Below are 19,091 nucleotides of genomic sequence, written 5' to 3'. Positions count from 1 at the left end.
TTATTTGCACAATGACAATTCATTGTTGGTCAAGGTGATGACTAATGGCCAGTTGGTCTGGTTCTTCTTTGCACAATGCGCACTCACTGACAGTGTCTAACTGTGCTCACCATGCTTCTAATACGTGTGCTTCCTATGGCCGATTCAGAGGGAAATTTTGTGTTTCTTCCTTCTTCTCTTGGTTGAAGGGATATCCTGACACTTAACTCTCATGCCTTCTTGCTTTTCGGCAACTTTACCATATCTTAGGTATGATTCTTATGCAAGGATATATTTCATCTTACATAGCTGTAATCCACATCCCTTTGTGTTTGTCAGCCTGACTTCTTGATAGATTTCTAATCCAATGCTTACGAGGTAGTTGGTAGAGGTTTTATGTCCCTTAAATGACCTTCTCTGTTCAACTGTGTGTGGCACTTCTTAAATTTGATGCCCCCCCTACTCCTTATTACCCTAAACTGACATGTCAACTCTTTGGACCCATCCTCTTGTTTCACTTCGCCCTCATCTTCATTTAACATAGTAGAGGAACTATGAACGGTTCCCAATCATTGAAGATTCTTGGCTTTGTTGCCTTCATCACGTCTTCAATAGTAAGGTCTTCCTGAAAGACCACACCCATACCCTTGATCACCTTCCTATACTCAGCATCCCACAGCCTACAACGGAACTTTTCATCTGAATACCCTTAAAAGATGCATAAGAGTGTTTTCTCATTCAACTTGGATCGGTGTTTCTTGACACATACACCAATGCCTCGAACACCATCAAGTGTGAATAAGAGATATACTTTCCTGTCGCACCTCTCTCTGTGATCTGACAATTTAGAGGAGCCAATGGGGATCGATATTAGGTAGCATATTGTGAGGACTGCTTTCGCCCGAATGGGGCTTAGTGGTGGATTACATGCTCCTAACTCTGAGATACTTTAGCAACTCGCGTGTCTCCCTTTCTACCTTACGTGGAAATCCTGAAAGATCCCAAACACCCGATCTTTCGATTTCATCCATAACTTTCATGAAGCATCATCAATGAAGTTGATATGGCAAACGACTTGATATTCATGAGACCACACACATCTGAATCCACCAGATCCGTGATTTCCTTAGAGCTCTTACTAGAGAAAGGGAATTTATGTTGTTTTTCTAGCTAACAATGGTCACATAGGGTTAGAGATGCATGTGAATCCCCTACCCACAATCTTTGAGGAACCGTTGTTCCCTATCTTTACTGAGCCAAATTCTTCCACTCTGTAAGAAACAAAATAGTATCTTTGTGGAGTATCATCCGATGCTCTAGTATCCACAACCCAATCTGAGTTGCATGATGCAGTATGAATGCACCATTTATCACAATTTCCAACCACACCATCACTGTAGTTACTGCAGTGGTTTCTCTGCCATCATCCATAGCATTGTCCTCATAACCCTCATTTTTGAGCTTCTGGCAATCTTTCTTGATGTGCCCTTCCTTACCACAATGCAAACATTTGATCCCATTTCTCATTTTTGATCGGTTTTGATCCCTATTCCTAAACCTTCCTCGATTTGTGACAAGGGCTTGCGAGTTCGATGTGTTAGAGGCTTTTCTTCTCATCTCCTCATTCAGCAAGCTACTAGTGGCCTGACTCATAGTCACTATCCTACCTGGTGCAGAGTTACTCACAGAGACTACTAGGGTCTCCCAACTGTCCGGTAGTTAACCGAGCAAAAACAGAGCTTGTAGCTCTTCCAAGAACAACTTCATCATGGCGAGTTGGTTAACAATGTTTTGCACCTCATTCAGGTGTCCTGCAATGGATTCTTTGTCCCTGAACTTCATGTTTACTAACTTCCGGATCAAGAACACCTTATTTATGTCGGTCTTTCTCTCGTACAAGTCATGTAGCTTATCCCACAATGACTTCAAGGATGTCTCCATCGACATATGGTGAAACACATTTTCTTACAACCATTGTCAGATTATTCTGAGATCCTTTCGGTCCAGTCTCTTCCACTCATTATCTGTCTTACTTTCGAGCTTATGTTCTACCCCTTCAATGGGTACATACAAATCCTAATAGTATAGTAGATCCTCTATCTTTGACTGTCAGATCATCCAGGTATTCGCATTTAGCAATATAATTCTGCTCCCACTATTGGAATCCATCTATCTACACATACTGTCTATCCCTCGTGCGTTACGGTTAGTTATCGACTGTGCATTACGGTTAGCTATCACCCCTGCGTTATCGTAAGCTATTACCTATGCATTACGGCTAGCTATCGCTCATACGTTACGGTCAGCTATCCCCCGTGTGTTACAATCAGCTATCGCTTGTGTGTTGCGATCAGCTATCGCTCATGTATTGCAGTTAGTTATCGCTCATGCAATGCAGTTAGCTATCGCTCATGCATTGCAGATAGCTATCGCTCATGCATTGCAGTTAGCTATCTCCTGTTTGTTACAATCAGCTATCGGCTTAATGTTAAAGTATATACCATCTATTAAGCCTTTGCAGAAATTTTCACAAAATTTTAGCAGAGCTTTAGAATGAGGGTTTGAATCCCAAAAAATTCTGTAGCTCAATTAATCGAAAGTCAAGTCGAGGCAAAGCCCGGTGCAGTGACATTGATTAAAGGAGCCCGATTTGTTTCTTCCTTACTCGTCTTACGACCACTAGGTTCAGTATACTGAACAAATAGTGATAGGGAGGACCAAAGCATCTAGGGAAACACGCTCTGATACCACTTGTTGGGCTCACCCAGTTAGAGCTCTCTCACATGATTGCGAATGCGCACTGCGGAACCAAGAAATATGGGAAACATAATTATGCCAAAACCGATGTGTGTGTATGAGTGAGAAAACATATAATAGTACAAATAAAGAGATAAATCATACTGGCACCATATTTACCTAGTTCACCTTTTCAGGCTACGTCCACGGGAGAAAGAGACGAATCCATTATTAACTCAAAGGCTATAATAATCTTCCAAGAAACAACTTTCTTGGAATCACCGATTTCTTTTAGAGACTCCTCTCTCTAAGATTTCCCTCTCTGATCTCAAAGACTTTTTTTCTTTCTAAATGTTTTCTCTCTCTAAAAAAAGTTCCCTCTTTCTTTCATTTTTCTTCCCTTCACTCTCTTTTCTCATTCTATAGAGAAAATCCTTAAGAGCAAGAATCAATTGCTCTCTTTCATCTTCTTCTTCTTTCTAAAAAGAAGGGTAACTCTCTCTCTCTCTTTCTTCTTCTCTCTTAAAGAATGATAACTCTCTCTCTCTTTCTTCTTCTCTCATAGAGAATAATGAATCTCTATCTCTTTCTTCTCTAAAGAAGAAGGCTTCTTGTATCCAGAGAGATGGACGTTAAAAAATGACCTAGAAAGGTTCACGCCAAAAAATAGCTCAGAGAGGTGGCTTTGGTTTAACCAACCAGGAGCCCACAATAGCCTCTTAAGTAATTGGTTTTTATGTATGGGCCAAAGTATAACTACCATATTTGAAAGTGTATCCACATGATGACCCAAAAGGGTGGTCCATCTCTATCTCCTATTTAGAATGAGATAAGAGGAATATCTTCCCTATATCCTATTCTTATGAGTAGAAGAGTTCACCCTTTTCTATATTCCCGAACTGCCCTTCATATAAAAAGAACAATTATATCGGTGTCCCTCCCTCATAGGATGGGACTCCCAATAATTCGAACCCTAACATGCACGAACTCTATGGGTTAGCACTAACCTAAACACCACTTTAACGTATTTGATTAAATTTTGAAGTATTAGTATAATTAAACTTAAAAATACGATATACCACCTAGTCACCCAAAACTCACCTCGCCGGTAGGGTGAGGCCGAGTTACTCGGCCAAGTCCGAGTTTCCTCGGCCGAGTTTGAGAAATGAGGTTGAATATATTACATTCCAAAATTTTAGGACTTCAATTATTCTCGAATTGGGTCTTATCCAAGACAACGAATAAGAGAACGCTCCAGCGAAAGCAAATAATGTTTACAACGACATTCAAACTCTAGTATTTATCAAGGTTCAAGAATCATTAGAAAACGGATCGTATTGGGCAGAGGTCTTCACTGTTATGACTGGAAAATAATCCTTTGAATATATAACGGGTAAAGTATAACGATGTCATAATAGAATAACAGCTATTCTGAAAAAGCAAAGGTCCACAACGTGTATCATAACTTATGTAACATTGTTTTTAGGAAAAACTTTTTATAAAGTTGCGAACATAAAATGTAGAATCACAGTTGCACCTCAAAAGTCCATCGGAAAAGGTATTTTTAATGTTGAAAAACCTTCTAATTGATCATCTCGATATTGAGGTATAAGCATATGAAAAAAAAATAAGATTTTGAGTGCAAAAAATAATGTATCTTGCAACACATTATCTAGACCGTGTATTTTCAAGATTTTCATATGTTTTATAGATCTACTTGATTTCAACAATTTTTAGAGTTTAAAATTTTTGAAATAATCACAATAAGTTTTTACACCAAAATTATTTAGAGGTGCGGCTGCGCCTAAATTGGATTGTTTAAAGTTGCAACCTTATAGAAACTACACCTTTGTTTTTAATATCTGAAACCCATTTTAACTGTTGCTACAAAACAAAAACTACAGCCCATTTTAACTGCTGCTACATGACAAAAACTAATTTTTAAAGGGAAAAGTTTAAATATGGTTGCAACTTTAAAATATAGAATTAAAGATGCACCACAAAAATCCACCATAAAAGGTTCTTTAGATGTTGGAAAACCCTGATCATCTCAATATCGAGATGTATGAATATGAAAAGAAAAAAGGATTTCAAGTCCGTGAAACACTATGTCTTGTAACACATTATCTAGACTGTCCATTTTCAAGATTTTCATGTGTTTATAGATCTAGTTGATTTGAACCATTTTTAGAGTTTAAAATTTTATAATTAGAGATGAAAATAGATTCTCAAGCAATCCTAATATTTTTTTCTATCAAAAGTATATTTATGATAAAATATTAGAGAAGCGCCTTAATTGGATTCTTTAAGGTTGCAACCTTATGCAAACCACACCCTTTTTTAAATGGAAAAGTTTATATAAGGTTGCAACCTCAAAATATAGAATCACAGATGCACCTCAAAAATCTGTCGGAAATATTGTTTTAATGTTAATAAAACCTTCTAATCGATCATCTCGATATTAAGATGTATGAATATTAAAAAAAAAAAAGGTTGTCTCGAAAATAGTGCATCTTGCAACCCATTATCTAGAACGTCCATTTTCAAGATTTCCATATATTTATAGATCTACTTGATTTTAACCATTTTTGAAATTTAAAATTTTCTAATTAGGTATGAAAATAAATTTTAAAATAATACTAAGAAATTTTTATAACAAAATTACTTGTTATGATAAAATTTTAAGGTGCGCCTTGATTGGATTGTTTAAGGTTGCATCCTAATAGAAACCGCACCCTTTTTAAAAAGCATGGTATCTTTTCATAACTGGTATTTATACGATGTGCCCATTATCCTTGTATAACGTAACAGGAAGAACAATACCTGTTTTGGTTGACTTTAAATGTAAGTTATAACATGGTCTTGAAATCCATTATAGCTAATCAATAGCCAGGGGCAGTGCCATTAAGAAATGGACCTAGCCCTTTTATGGAAAGAACCACTCAATTTTAAAAGTAATTAAATCTTTTTCCAATTTTTAACTAACGAAATTATAGGATTTTTAAGTTTTAACTAAAGGCCATTTTTACTTAAAATTATTAGTATCAACATCATCCAAGCTTTATCTTAATTATGTGGAATCCGCTATATGAATCACGTTCTCCATTCTTCTCTAACAAAGACCATACTGTCAGTAAGGCCAAAAGTTAACATATCTTTTCTTACTATTTCGATTCATGCCTATTTGAAAAAAATAAAAAACAAATAAAATCGTAACAACACAATATCCACATTTTTTATTTCGCTTCCCCTGACAGGAGCGCAGGATTGGTTTGCCATCCACCATTTTATGGGCCTCAAGGGCATCTGTTTCACCTCGAACATACTTGTCCTTGGACTCATTGGATAAAAAAGAATTAAAAATAAATTAAAAATTAGTATTTTGGATTGGATAGGTGTAGATCATCCAATTCATTGGGAGCTAGATCTAGTTATTTAGAAACTCAAAAGTTATTATTTTATAGAAAGTTATTCTTTTTATTTTTTTGGGGTAATGCAGTAAGGATAACGACCCCCTGACTATTTTTTAAATTATTCGTGGTTTTTAAATGCATTAGATGATAATAAAAGCCTAGATCTTAGCTGGGGTACAAGTGGTACTACGACCACTACCCAAACCCCATTCTCAAAAAAAACTAAAAAATTCATTTTGTGATAACATTGTGACCAATAAAATTTGGCCAAAAGAAAGTTCCTGAGGGCCTCAATCTAACAATATTGTTTCCTTCGTAAAATGGCTTCTCCGTATTTATTGTATTTTCTCTCTTTTTGGAAAAATCATTTTCTGCTCTTTAAAATTTTATCTCATGATCTTCTGTGGCGGAGAAAACAGGGGAGGGTTACTATTATTCGGATCCCACCCCTTGGGGAATGAAATATTTTTTAAGTATTGATATGCTTTTGTATTGTTTTATTGAATTATTTTATTCATTATATATAATTAGTGTCGACACGTCGAGGTGCCAACATACTTGTGAACACTAAACTAATTGCCATGATAAAACTAAGCTAAATGCCACGATGAAACTAATGTGTGTAGGACCCCAAATCATTACTATTAAATTTGACACAGGTCTCTAGAAAAGTCAAGTCTCACATCAATGTGATAATTTTTTAGAGATCTGTGTTAAATTTAATTGTGATCTTTTGAGATCCTATACACATTTGTGAGGGAGGGTCTCCCAGGATCATTACTCAAAACTTTATAAATAAAAAATAAAAATATATTTTAAAACTATTAAAAAAATTTCCCATATTAAAACAACATACCTATATACTATTTGAAGGTAGGCTCTTATTATTTATAGCCTAACTCTATACAAATAAGCACCCTTTTTGAATTGAGGAGTCTGATCAAATTGGTCACTAGCCTTTAGGTTTCTGTAGAACAGTAGCATAAACGTAGAGCATTGGGCAACCAAAAGAATGACAACAATGTACGTTCCTTCCTGCCTGCAAAATAACCAAATAATCAATCTCTTGGGATGATGTTAACTGATTGGATGGGAGGCCAAACAGACGTGTCGTCCTTTGCTCAGCCACACAATTTGGCAGGTTTTGGATTCTATGCTTCAGGGGTAAATTCGAAAGTATTCCTGCTCCACGTCTCTCAAAGATTTCCAAATGGTGAACTGTGCTACACCATACATGATAATACTGTACTCCATGGTCACAGCCCTTGAAAATATAGGGTCTGGCTATGAAATGTGGCCCGAAGGCCGGGTTTGAGCCAGTACCTGCCCGATTTGGCTCAACCTTTTTTTTGTTTTTATTTTATTTTATTTTTATTTTTTGGCAGTCCTGTCTGGCCAAGCCCTAACAGGGCTAGGGCCGGCCATATGTGGACATGGCTGGCCTGCCCCGGGCTCCGCCATTGCCACGCTTATGTACTATATACGTATGATACACCACCCGTGTGAATATAGATAAATTTGTACTTTGAATATCAAGGCTTTAAAACACTTATGGTAAATGCTTTATTCATCCAAATAAATCTTAATAAATGCCAAGCTTTACCGGCCATCTAGCCAAAATATCCAAATATTAACCCAAAAGGAACTAAAAAGTCCCAAAAGGAACTAAAAATGCCTGATTATACAAATATATGAAGGAAAAAAATTTAAGAAGATTCGCTATACACCTATACACATATGTGTTTTCAGCTTTTCATATAAAAAGGGATTTGGTTTGCCGAATAAAGTAGCACAGAAGGATAGAGAGAGAAAAATAAAAGAGGGAAATGGGAACCGAAAACACTAATCCCTTCTCTTGCTCTGAACTTTACTTTGTGTTCATGGATTACGACCCCCAGTATGAGCTCCTTCGAGCTATCAGGTTCACAGTTCATAAATATAGAAGTTCATAAAATAAGAATTATATATTCTTACATTTCCTTCCACTCTCGATGAAATGGCTTGCTCACAATGAGGATGGCGATTAATATTATCCCATTATATTACTTGTGTTGTGGGTTTTATTTTTCATAACTATTTTTTCGTTTTTGGTTTTCATGATCAAATTTATTATTAGCAGCATTTTTAAAAATATGGGTGATGTTCATTTATTAGGTCAGTGCAAGGGGAGGAAGAGCTGGATTCTTTTCTGAGCAAGAAGCACGACATGTTGCTCGGGCGCTTATTTGAGCCGGGGAGTTACCAGAAGAGGTTCTCATGGGCCATTGTTGATGGGTTCGCTGCTGAACTAACAAGTGATCAGGTAAAGTTTGATTCACTGTTTTCACTTTTATTCTGGGAAATAAAAAGGCATTTCTTTTTATTTATTTTTAGCACTGTATATATTCAGTTTGTTAATTTCAAAAACTGCAAAAATGGAAGGATCATTTTTATTTTGGATTGATATATGTTTTTTGGTTTGGTTTCAAAAGAAAGAAAGAAAATTGATGCTTCTAGGTTCTTTTCCATTTTTCTGGTTTTGCAATGTGAAGAAACACAGATAGGTCTTGATCTACCAAAAAAAATTAGTTTCTTTTATTTTAGTGATTTTAAGACGTGATATTATTTTCCCAAAAACTAAAATGCAATCCTTTTATCTTTTTAATTCCAATAGTGTCATAATTTCTTTGGAATGGGATTTTGTTGGAATGGGATTTTGTTTTTATGATTTTCTTTGAGTTGAAAAATGAAATATATTGAAGATGTTTTGAACTCTCAAAGCAGTACCTTTTCTTAGCAATCCAAATAATATATTTCGTTCCTTTTTTTTTTTAATTCTCTTTCCTGTGTATTTCTCTTGTTTTTCTTTTATTGGAGAAGTTTCTCTGTTGGTGATGATCACAGGCGGACAAGCTGAGATGTGCTGATGGGGTGAGAGTTGTGGAGAAGAACCAAGAACTGGGCTAATTTAGTAAAAAATATATTCACTTATTAATATAGCAAGTGATTAAAGAACAATTGTTTAAAATATTTATATTGATGAACCGAGAATGATGGTATGATTGTTAGATGACTTTTGGTTTACTTTATGTAAATCGGAAAATTGTGATATCCCTTAAAAAATCACAAAAAAGGTGTGACCAAGCGTATTCTACAATACAATACTCCGTTCCTGCCGAGCTCCTGAGTTGACCCCCCCAAAAACAAAGGAAAAGAAAGAAAAAGAAAAATCGAAGTGAGGTCCACCGATGCACATAAAGCAAATAAAGTAAGGCGAACCTATAAATTTTGCTAAAAGATATTGTTTTGGAGCCATAAATTTTTTAATCGACTCAACAAAAAATGATGCAAATTGAGTAGATTGATAAATACTAAAAAAAATCCTGAAAATGAAATGTCTATAAAATGTGTTACAAGATGCATTATTTTTTATAACTTTAATCATTTATTTATTTATACATCTTGAGCTCAAGATGATCAATAAATTTGACACCATATATAAATTTTCCTGTACTTATTTTAATTTTTTGCTTTTAGTATAATTTTATGTAATTTCGTGCTACATCATATGGAAATGGAAATGGTGGGTGGGCTTAGGTTGGCCTGTACAAAGCATAGTTACCGGGAGTAGGAGCGGTGCCGGTTCTGTGAGCGAGAGCATTGGATTGATGGCTACCCAAAGCTCCGGAGCTCAAGAGCAAGTTCTAGTGAGGGTAGAAGTTACGGATCGAGATTCCGATTGAACAGGGAGCGAGATCCCGATACATTGGGATCTAGATCCCTATTTAACGGAACGCGTTTCATGTAGTTACGGACCGAGATCCTGTTTGAATAGGGAGTGAGATCCCATTTAAGAGGGAGCGAGATCCTGATATATTGGGATCGAGATCCCTATTTTATGGGAACGTGTTCCATGTAAAATGGGATCGCGATCCCATGTCTATTAGAATTGCGGTCCCATCGACAACTAGAATGAGGTCCTATTTAATGTTGAGTCTCGCCCCTATCTAAAAAATACCGCGATCTTATTTGGCTAGGATCGAGCTCCAAGTATTGTAGGATCACATTCCGGACAATAGTGCTCAGCACCTACATCACAGAACTCCACTTGTATGAAGAACCCAATTCCATTACACATGGATTCGTGCACCCAATAAGAACGGTAGCCCGTTCTCATAGAAATGTGAACTCGATTTGGTTAAATTTAGAACCCGAAAGGGACATGGGAGCGATAAAACCAAAAAAAAAAAAATCTACTGGGATTAAAATCTAAAAAGAACCCCAAGCGCTGAAAAAAAAGATACCGGGCTAAATACCTGAAAGGGACCCCGGGGCAATGAAAAAGAAGAAGTTATCTCCTTCCTTCTAGTCTCCAAAGTCTTTTTTCTCTAAACATCTTCTCTTCCTCCCCCTGAGTCAAAGTGGTGTTAAAAGAAAATCAATAAGAATTAGCTTGACGAAACATTGTTAAGGACCTAGAGCGCCTGAAACTTTGAAAGGTGGGTCGTGAAGGAGCGAAATCGGAAATCCAAAGAGATTCTGAACACCCAAGGACAGTGTCCTGTATTTTCAAGACTCTGTTTTGCTCGAAACTCAAGAGAACTCTTTTTTAATTGCAACACAAGAGCTGAGGTTGGAAGATAAAGAAGTACTTGATGATTCCCTGTTCCGAAGTTCAAGCAAAGACCCGATACGTTCATATAGGGTCCACCAAAGGGGTCACAAGTGGTCAAACTGTAAGACCTACATTAAAAGAAAACCACCCCCCAACAGGGGCAGCAAGAAATATATATATAAAAAATAATAACTCCACGATCATATGAGTATAATTGTTGACTACACTGTCCATCGCTGCATGACGTTAACTGCTTAGACCGCTCTATGGTTGCAGGAGTTTAAACTGCTAACCAACCTTGTTTTTTGAAATATCTTCCCCTTTTAAAATTTTCACTATATGTCTTGTGTTTTCAAAAACTTTAATTTCTTTGTTAAAATCGTAACATGTCCCTGCTCCGGGTTCTATTTCAAATCTCCCCCTATCTTCAAAATTTCTAAAACGTCTTTTAAAACGAAAGAGCTTGGACACCCGTACATGATGAGTACCGCATTTGCCATGATTGACGTGTTGCTACCTCGTCTCTCACTTCGGATTCCGCCAGACAAGTCTCTACCTATAGAAAGCCTTTCCTATAGACAACCTTAAGAAACTCTAAGGAGATCAAAGAAGATGTCAAGGTTATAAATTTTCTAATTGTAAAACCCCTGAAGTTAAGTGGCATGGCAATAAAATCTAACTCGAGTTTCAAGATTGTGTAACTCATCGACATCTCACGTCGAAAACCTTAGGAGGAAAAATGCCCCAGGTGGGTGAGCTTAATGAGCGCAATGACTTAGAGGGATAGTTAGTGTGCCTTCTGACCACGCGACCTCAGGAAGAAATCTTTGATGTTCACCTGGCCCTCGAAAGACAGGGAATGTCAGAGTGTCTACTTCTTTGCCACTCACCTGTCTCTCGAAAGACAACGAATGCCAAAGAGGGGCAACTGTAGACACCCAATTTTAAATCTGAAAATTCTGTAGTTTCCTAAACCCTTAGGATCACACTTAACTTAGTAAACCCATTTTGGATAAGTACGTGTAGATTATGTGAGTATATCCTCCCCAATGGATTTTATAAACCATATTTTTGTGGTCATTTGGAGGGAGAAGAAAGAGACCAAACCCTAAGAGAGAGCAGATAGAGATAAAAAATTAGAGAGACCAAAACCCTAGGGAAGAGAACAGATAGAGATCAGAGAGAGAAAAACCAGAGAGAGTTACACGAGAGAAGAGAAAACCCTAGAAACTGCTTCAGGAACCCAAGCCTCCTGAGAGAAAACCTAAGTCTAAGAAAACCTAAACCTATGGCACAACCACCCTAGATCTACCCTTAGGGCACAACCACCCTTCTTCAAACCTTCTTCAACCAGAGACTTTCTGGTGAACATCCAACTCAGAGAGACAAAAGAGGATCAAATCTAATACGGGCGAGCCCCAGAAGGCTCGGGAGTCCTCGGCCATCTGCTCTGGTTTGGTATCATTTTTTACTCTTTTATTATTTATTTTATGCTTTTATTTCATTTTAATTAGATTAAATTTTTTTTTATTACTTTTTATTTCGTGTTTCATATTTGTATCAATGATGGCACTGCCACTGATCTGAGAATAGATTCGGTCGTTTCTCGATGGATTTGTCCTCAGATCAGAATTCTATTTTCCCCACATTCTCTATCATCTTCTTTTAAAATCAGTTTGTGGTGTTCAAATCTGAGGGATATTCCTTTGAAGATCTCTCTGATTTTGCACTGTAAATATAGGGCTGTCAGCAAAAAGGGGTGATCAGTGTAGCTGTCACCGTTAGCGATTCAAAGAAGGCTGCCTCTCAGACTTTAGACCTCTCCAAAGGGATAGGCAGAGCAAAGACAATGCCTCAAGGTAGCAAGGAGCAGCAATCATATAACCGGGTACCTCCACCTGTGAACCTTAATCGAGATGATTATTGGACCAGGCATAAGAATAAGGTTTACCATTTAGAAAAAGAACGGGTTCCGACACTACTCCGGTTGTTACTAAAACAAAACATGATCGAGCTGCTTGAGTCCAAGTTTTCTGAGCAAGCTGGTCTTGACACTCATAGGAACCATCGAAGGATTAACCACCCTATAGAGGAATGCTACACGCTCAAGGACATCATCGAGGCTCTGATCTAAAAGGGTCAGATAAAACTCGAAGAGCTAAAGAAGGCATTCGGGGCAGCAGAAGCTTCCCACATAGTGACGGTCCATGAGGAAGATGAAGCGCCCGGCCACCTTCATGCCTTGTTTGTCATGATGCTTCAAGATGGCCTCATCACACTAAAGCCGGCAAGGCAGCCTCGACGCCTTGCTCAGGGAACTGATAACCATTGGTGCCCATACCATCAGATATGGGGCCACGACTTGAGCAAGTGCTCCAGTTTACATGGCATAATCGCAAATAAAATATAAGGATGACAAGAAGCTTATCCCCAAGTCACTGCTTCATCGGTGCGAGGGGGCCCCAAGACACAAGACATGAGTAATGATGATTCAGATCTTGCTGAACCCTCAACTTTCCAACCATGGAGAATCTATCATGGGAGAAGCAGATTCAAGTCCTTAAAACATGAGGCAATTCGTCATGCTAGGGCTGCTCACAAACCTAATGAGATGGACCAAACACCTCCAAATGTACTCAGGAGGAGACGAGCCCCAAGGGCAGCTCGCAGAAGGAACAAGCCTCCTCAACCGTCGCACGAGCAAGAGTTTCTCAAGCCTCTTCCTCCCTTGCCGACCTTACAAGATTTCATCCCTGGCACAATCATTTGTCCTACTCCTTCACTTCCTCAAGAGGATATCTTGAGCCATCTTCTGCTTAGGGCACGTCCAATGAGGGTGACGATATTGAAAGCACCCCACAATGGTCTAGGCAGGGGAAAGACCTAAAAGACTCTATGCAAATGTCCAATTCAGGCGATAACCTAAAAAGTTACCCAGATGGGTCTAATGAGGGGAATGACCTTAAAGCTCCCTCAGCTACTAACCCTTCTTCTTCTTCTTTTTCTTCCTCTTCTTCTTCTATGTCTCCTATAGGTATAATCTTGAAATGTCCAGACTTTGAGGCTGTAGACAGAGAACTCGAAGGAACCAATATAAGCAGGACGCATCGGAGGCGGCTAAGAAATACACTAGCCCAGGAGGCTGGATTCTTAACAGTTGCTGACGCCTTGGCAACTCGAGCCAAGTCAGAGTCATCTTCTTCCATAAAGAAGCACAAGAAGACAAAGCCGAAGAAACCCCAATAGCTCCCTGAGCCTGACTTTGAGCAGAGGTTGAGATAATCAAGAGGGCAGAACATCTATTCATAGGAAGCCTCTCACATGGTGCAGATCTCATATGCATCACCCAGCACAGGGCAAACGCTGCAGATACCCGTACAAGGATTGAGTGATTCCTGTGAGGTCACCTCTAGCCTCACAATTACTGAACCTCAACCTCCCTGTGACTATCAGATCAAACTCCCATAGCTTGATATGATGTCCATATTTGAGGTTAACCCTTATGTTCCTCAATTCGAGAAAAGTACAGAAATCATGTCTTACACTGGAGCCCCACTGGAAGCGGAGATGTCGAGATCATTGGTCTCTGCATTTGAGGTTAATGAGAAGACCTCTGAAGCCAATGATGAGGAGTTACAGGAGGCCCCAGAAGAATGGGAAGAAGGAGGTCAAGCCACAGCCGATGAACTCGAAGAGATAAATCTAGGGGATGAGGCTAATCCCAGACCTACTTTCATCTCGGTAAAATGTTGTCAGAGGAAAAAGAGAATTTCATTGCCTTCTTGCGAGCAAACCAGGACGTCTTTGCCTGGCATTACCATGAAATGCCTGGTTTAGATCCTCAAGTTGCAGTCCACCATCTTCGTATCTATCCATCTGTTAAGCCAATCAAGGAGGTTCAAGACTGATATTGAAATGCAGATAGATGCTGAAGTGACCAGACTCAGGCAAGCAGGCTTCATTCATGAAATCAAATACCCAAAGTGGCTGGTGAATGTGGTACCAGTTAAGAAGAAAAACGGCCTGCATTGACTTTCGCGACTTGAATACCGCTTGCCCAAAGGATGATTTCCTGTTGGCGTTTATGGAAATGCTCATCGACTCCACGACTCATTATCAGATCTTCTCCTTCATGGATGGATACTCTGGATACAATCAGATACGGATGGCGCTGAAAGATGACAAGGCCACGACCTTCTTAACCCCAAAAGGGGTCTTTTGCTACACAATGATGCCCATTGGGTTGAAGAATGCAGGCGCTACGTACTAGCGAGCCATGATGAACATCTTCAAGGATATGATGGACAAGGAGGTGGAATGTTATGTGGATGACTTGGTGGTGAAGTCCGAAGAGAAAGATGCTCACATGAGAGATCTTGAAAAGGTGTTTGAATGGTTACGCCTTCATAAACTCAAGATGTACCTGCTAAACTGTGTTTTTGGCTTGCGTTCAGGAAAATTCTTGGGGTTCATTATTAGACACTGGAGCCTCGAAGTTAGAGCTAGTCAAGATCAAGGCTATTCAAGAAAATTCCACCACCAACTACAGTGCGAGAGTTGCGATATCTTTAAGGGCAGCTGGCGTACATCTGCAGATTCATCTCTAACCTCTCAGGTCGTTGTTAGCCTTTTACGCACCTGTTGAAGAAAGATAACCCATTCATATGGGATAAAGCATGCTAGGCAGCGCTCAATGACATCAAGCAGTATTTGCTCAACCCTCCAGTGCTCTCCACATCGGTGTTGGGAAGACCTCTCATCCTGTACGTTATCGCTCTCGATAAGTCACTTTTGGCACTATTGCCACAAAACAACGATGAGGGGAAAGAAACTACACTTTACTATCTCAGCCACAGGATGCAAGGGGCCAAAAAGAATTATCCACCTATAGAGAAGAAGTGTCTGGCCCTAATGTTTGCAGTACAAAAACTCTGCCACTACTTTCTTGGTCATGAAGTGAAACTCATATCAAAAGCTGACCCTGTAAATTTTTTCATGACATGCTCATGCTTGCCAGGATGTCTGCCTAAGTTGGCATTATTGCTGATGAAATTCAACATCACATATGTACCACAAAAGGCCGTCAAGGGTCAAGCCCTGGTTGATTTTCTTGTAGCACATCTTGTACCGGCAGAATCTCCTTTATCAAGTGCCTTCCCTGATGAAGAGATAATTTGTACAGGACTTGTTCACCCGTGGGAGATGTACTTCGATGGTTCCTTCCAATTTGATCACGGAGGTGTTGGAGTGGTGTTCATGACACCGAAAGAAGGGATACTTCCACTATCATTCTCTCTCACAGAAGCCGGTTCCCATAACGAGGTGAAATATTGGGCCCTTATAATTGGGTTGGAGATTGCCTTCAATCTAGACTTGGAGCAGCTCAAAATCTATGGCGACAACTTAAGGGATGTATGACATGAGAAAGGACACTCTCAAGCCTTATCACGATATGGCAAAATCATATATGGCTCAGTTTGATGATGTATCCCTGACTCACATCCCTAGGAGATTAAACTCGCAAGCTGATGCACTCGCAAAGCTTGGAGCTACAATTCAGTTATCCTCCCCAGGGCTTACACTTGTCTCGGTGGCAGAGTGGAGACACATTGACCTAACAACCGAGGTAGATGCAGATGATGAAAGAATCCTCTTTCCTAAGTGCTCTCCTTACCCATTCGGGGCACTCATATCAGCCAAAGAAGGTATTAAAGCTGAACATGAAATGGCACGGAACCAAAGTACTAGAGCCGAAAAGCTAGAACCAGAATTCTTCGATCCTATGTGTGCAGAAGTTGAGCAAGTGGAAGATTGGAGAGAGACAATCATTAATTTCATAAAGCATGGTAAACTACTTGAAATCGTACCGCACGCAATAATGTGCACCAAATGTCTACCAAGTACACCCTCCTCGAAGGGGATACTCTCTTCTGTCGATCTTTTGACGGAATTCTTCTCAGATGTGTAGATGCATAAGAGACAAATAAGGTGCTGAAAGAAGTACACTCAGGCATCTGTGGACTGCATCAGTTTGGCCCTAAGCTCTATGAACAGAAACGCAGACTCGGGTATTATTGACCTGCGATAGTTGCTAATTCCCTAAACTATGCCAAAAGATGTCAGGTGTGCCAAATGCATTCGAGCCTCATTCATCAACCTTCAGAGCCTCTACACCCTACAGTGGCATCATGTCCCTTTTCACAATGGGGTATGGATATTGTAGGGCATCTCGACCCTCCTTTTGCAATGGGTCATGTCTTTATTCTGACAGTGACAGATTATTTCTCCAAATGAGCTAAAGCGGTCCCACTCAAGCAAGTTCCTGGGGCTACGGTGGCCAATTTTGTATAGCATCACATCTTATACTAGTTTGGGGTGCCTGACCAGATTATATCAGGCAATGGCCCTCAATTCAGAGTCATCATATTATATCAGACCAGTTCGGTTTCGAGTGGAAGTACTCAACTATGTACCACCCTCGGGCGAACGGCCTAGTTGAGGCTTTCAATAAGACCCTGTGCAGTGTTTTAAGAAAATCTGTATCAAAGATGAAGAAGAACTGACATGAGAATCTTCCTGAAGCACTGTGGGCCTATCGTACTACCACGTAAAATTCCACTGATTCCACTCCTTATTCTCTAGTATATGGGAGTAAAGCAGTTTTGCCCCTTGAGATTCAACTGCCCTTGTTACAGGTTGCTATACATCAAGGATTGACCGGAGACAAGAGAGTTAAGCTTCGGTATCAAGAATTAGATAAGAAAAATGTCAAACTCAACTAGGGGAGAATGAAGAGAGCCTCTGACAAATCAGTCAAGGTCCGCTCATTTGCTCGTGGAGATCTAGTTCTAACTGTTAAGAAGCCAATCATTATGCATTGGCGGTGCAAAGGGAAGTTTGAACCTAAATGGGAAGGCCCCTTTATAGTTAAGAAAGTCTCGCCAAATACTGGCACATCCTAATGGAGAGGAATGATGCCCCTTATTAATGGGTGATACCTGAAGAAGTATTATCCCTAATATGCTCTTAAAGGATCCAATGTGCAATCGAAAAGAGTTAAGGATAAAAGAAAGGGAAGAAAAAGAAGCAAAAAAGTACGAACAAAATTTAAACTCTTTTATTGCATTAGAAGAGGTTACAAGCCAAAAAGTCCATTATTAGGGGGGTTACAAATTTATTATGTAATATTGCTCTCGCATCAGAGAAAAAGAGAGTAGATGTGTCGAAGTGTTGCTCTTGCATCTGAGGAAAAGAAGACAGTCGACTTTAAGTGTTGCTCTTGCATCTGAGGAAAAGAGAGCAGTTGACCCACGACGTCGCTCTTGCATCTGAGGAAAAGAGGAAGCTTACAGTCCAAAAATTTCTCTCGCATCAGAAAAAAAAGAGGACAGCTGACCACAACGCTGCTCTTGCATCCGAGGAGAAGAGGACGGTTATAGGCCAAATGTGGCTCTCACAATAGAAGAAGGTGGAAGCGCTTTGATCGAGTATATCAGACATACAAAGCAAACTTCTCTGGCAAGGAACTAGCCTATGATGGAGAGCATACCCTATTCATAGTAAGGGCCCTTCCAAGGAACAACATGGAGTCCACAATTGTGCTTGAGGACTTGGCTTTCAACAGGCGTCATAAGCCAGTCACCACTCTTTGCCTACCCAAGTCAGCGCCGTGCATGAACATCATCGTGCATGACTCAGCATCGTGCGCAATAACCTTCTCATGCAAATCATCGCCAAGCATGACCACAGACGGGTATAACTTGCTAACATTCATGAGCGAACGGCAACCGCTGCACGTGGCTAGCACCATGCGCCTCATGTCGCTGGCTATGCACAACTGAGGCACTGATAAGCACCGTGTGAAACTCACGCTGGTTGTGTTTCTAAGGCCCATCGCTGGCTGTGTTTCTCGATGGCCAACGCCGGCTGTGTCTTCTAAAGACTAACGCCGGTTGTGTTTTTAAAGCCCAGCGCCTGTTGCGTTTCTTGAGGGTTAATATTGACTGTGTTTAACAAGGGGCTAACACCGACTGTGTCCTTTATTACCGCGCATGTTCAGTTGTGACGGTGACCCTCCAGCTTTCTCAAGGCCCTTCGTCTCCTCGCGCCTCTTTGGCTCCCCTGACCATTTGATAGCCTAAGACTCTTCATCTCCCCGGTGACTGTGCACCTCCCCAAGACCCCTAGTCTTCCTGCAACGGATCGAATTCCTAGTAACCCTTCGTCTCCAAGCAACCGTTCACTCCTTGTGACCTCGCGGTTGCTCACAGGGAAACCACCCTCCACTCACCGAAAACTCGCTGGTGGACCTTTCTTCCTTCCTCCGCAACACCAAAAACTATCGAAAAATGACCAGAAACCCACGAATA

The 19,091-nt window shown here is 39.9% G+C and overlaps 1 protein-coding gene and 1 long non-coding RNA gene across 2 annotated transcripts; both read left to right on the top strand.

Annotated features, from left to right (window-relative positions):
- Positions 1-7,916: 7,916 nt before the first annotated feature.
- On the top strand, positions 7,917-9,284 carry LOC18428372 (subtilisin-like protease SBT2.5). Its single transcript, XM_006837407.4, has 3 exons — positions 7,917-8,049; positions 8,283-8,430; positions 9,012-9,284. The coding sequence occupies exons 1-3, from the start codon at positions 7,955-7,957 to the stop codon at positions 9,072-9,074; spliced, it is 306 nt and encodes a 101-aa protein (XP_006837470.1). The 5' UTR covers positions 7,917-7,954; the 3' UTR covers positions 9,075-9,284.
- Positions 9,285-10,613: 1,329 nt separating this feature from the next.
- On the top strand, positions 10,614-15,837 carry LOC148783777 (uncharacterized). The gene is made up of 2 exons (XR_016052283.1): positions 10,614-12,180; positions 12,464-15,837. It is a non-coding gene; the product is annotated as an uncharacterized LOC148783777 (long non-coding RNA).
- Positions 15,838-19,091: the final 3,254 nt, after the last annotated feature.

This window comes from Amborella trichopoda, chromosome 1 (assembly GCF_054954075.1).
Source record: "Amborella trichopoda isolate Santa Cruz 75 chromosome 1, AtrichopodaSantaCruz75HAP2 v2.0, whole genome shotgun sequence".
In the NCBI taxonomy this organism is placed as follows: domain Eukaryota; kingdom Viridiplantae; phylum Streptophyta; class Magnoliopsida; order Amborellales; family Amborellaceae; genus Amborella; species Amborella trichopoda.
Note: the sequence above shows the minus strand (reverse complement) of the source record. Positions and strands in the feature narration are given on the sequence as shown.

Bases quoted from the DNA above. Each gene is read 5' to 3' on its own strand.
- LOC18428372 (XM_006837407.4), top strand. From the start codon at position 7,955: ATGGGAACCGAAAACACTAATCCCTTCTCTTGCTCTGAACTTTACTTT. The intron at 8,050-8,282 runs GTTCACAGTTCA...TTCATTTATTAG, and splicing joins GAGCTCCTTCGAGCTATCAG to GTCAGTGCAAGGGGAGGAAG. The intron at 8,431-9,011 runs GTAAAGTTTGAT...TGATGATCACAG, and splicing joins CTGAACTAACAAGTGATCAG to GCGGACAAGCTGAGATGTGC.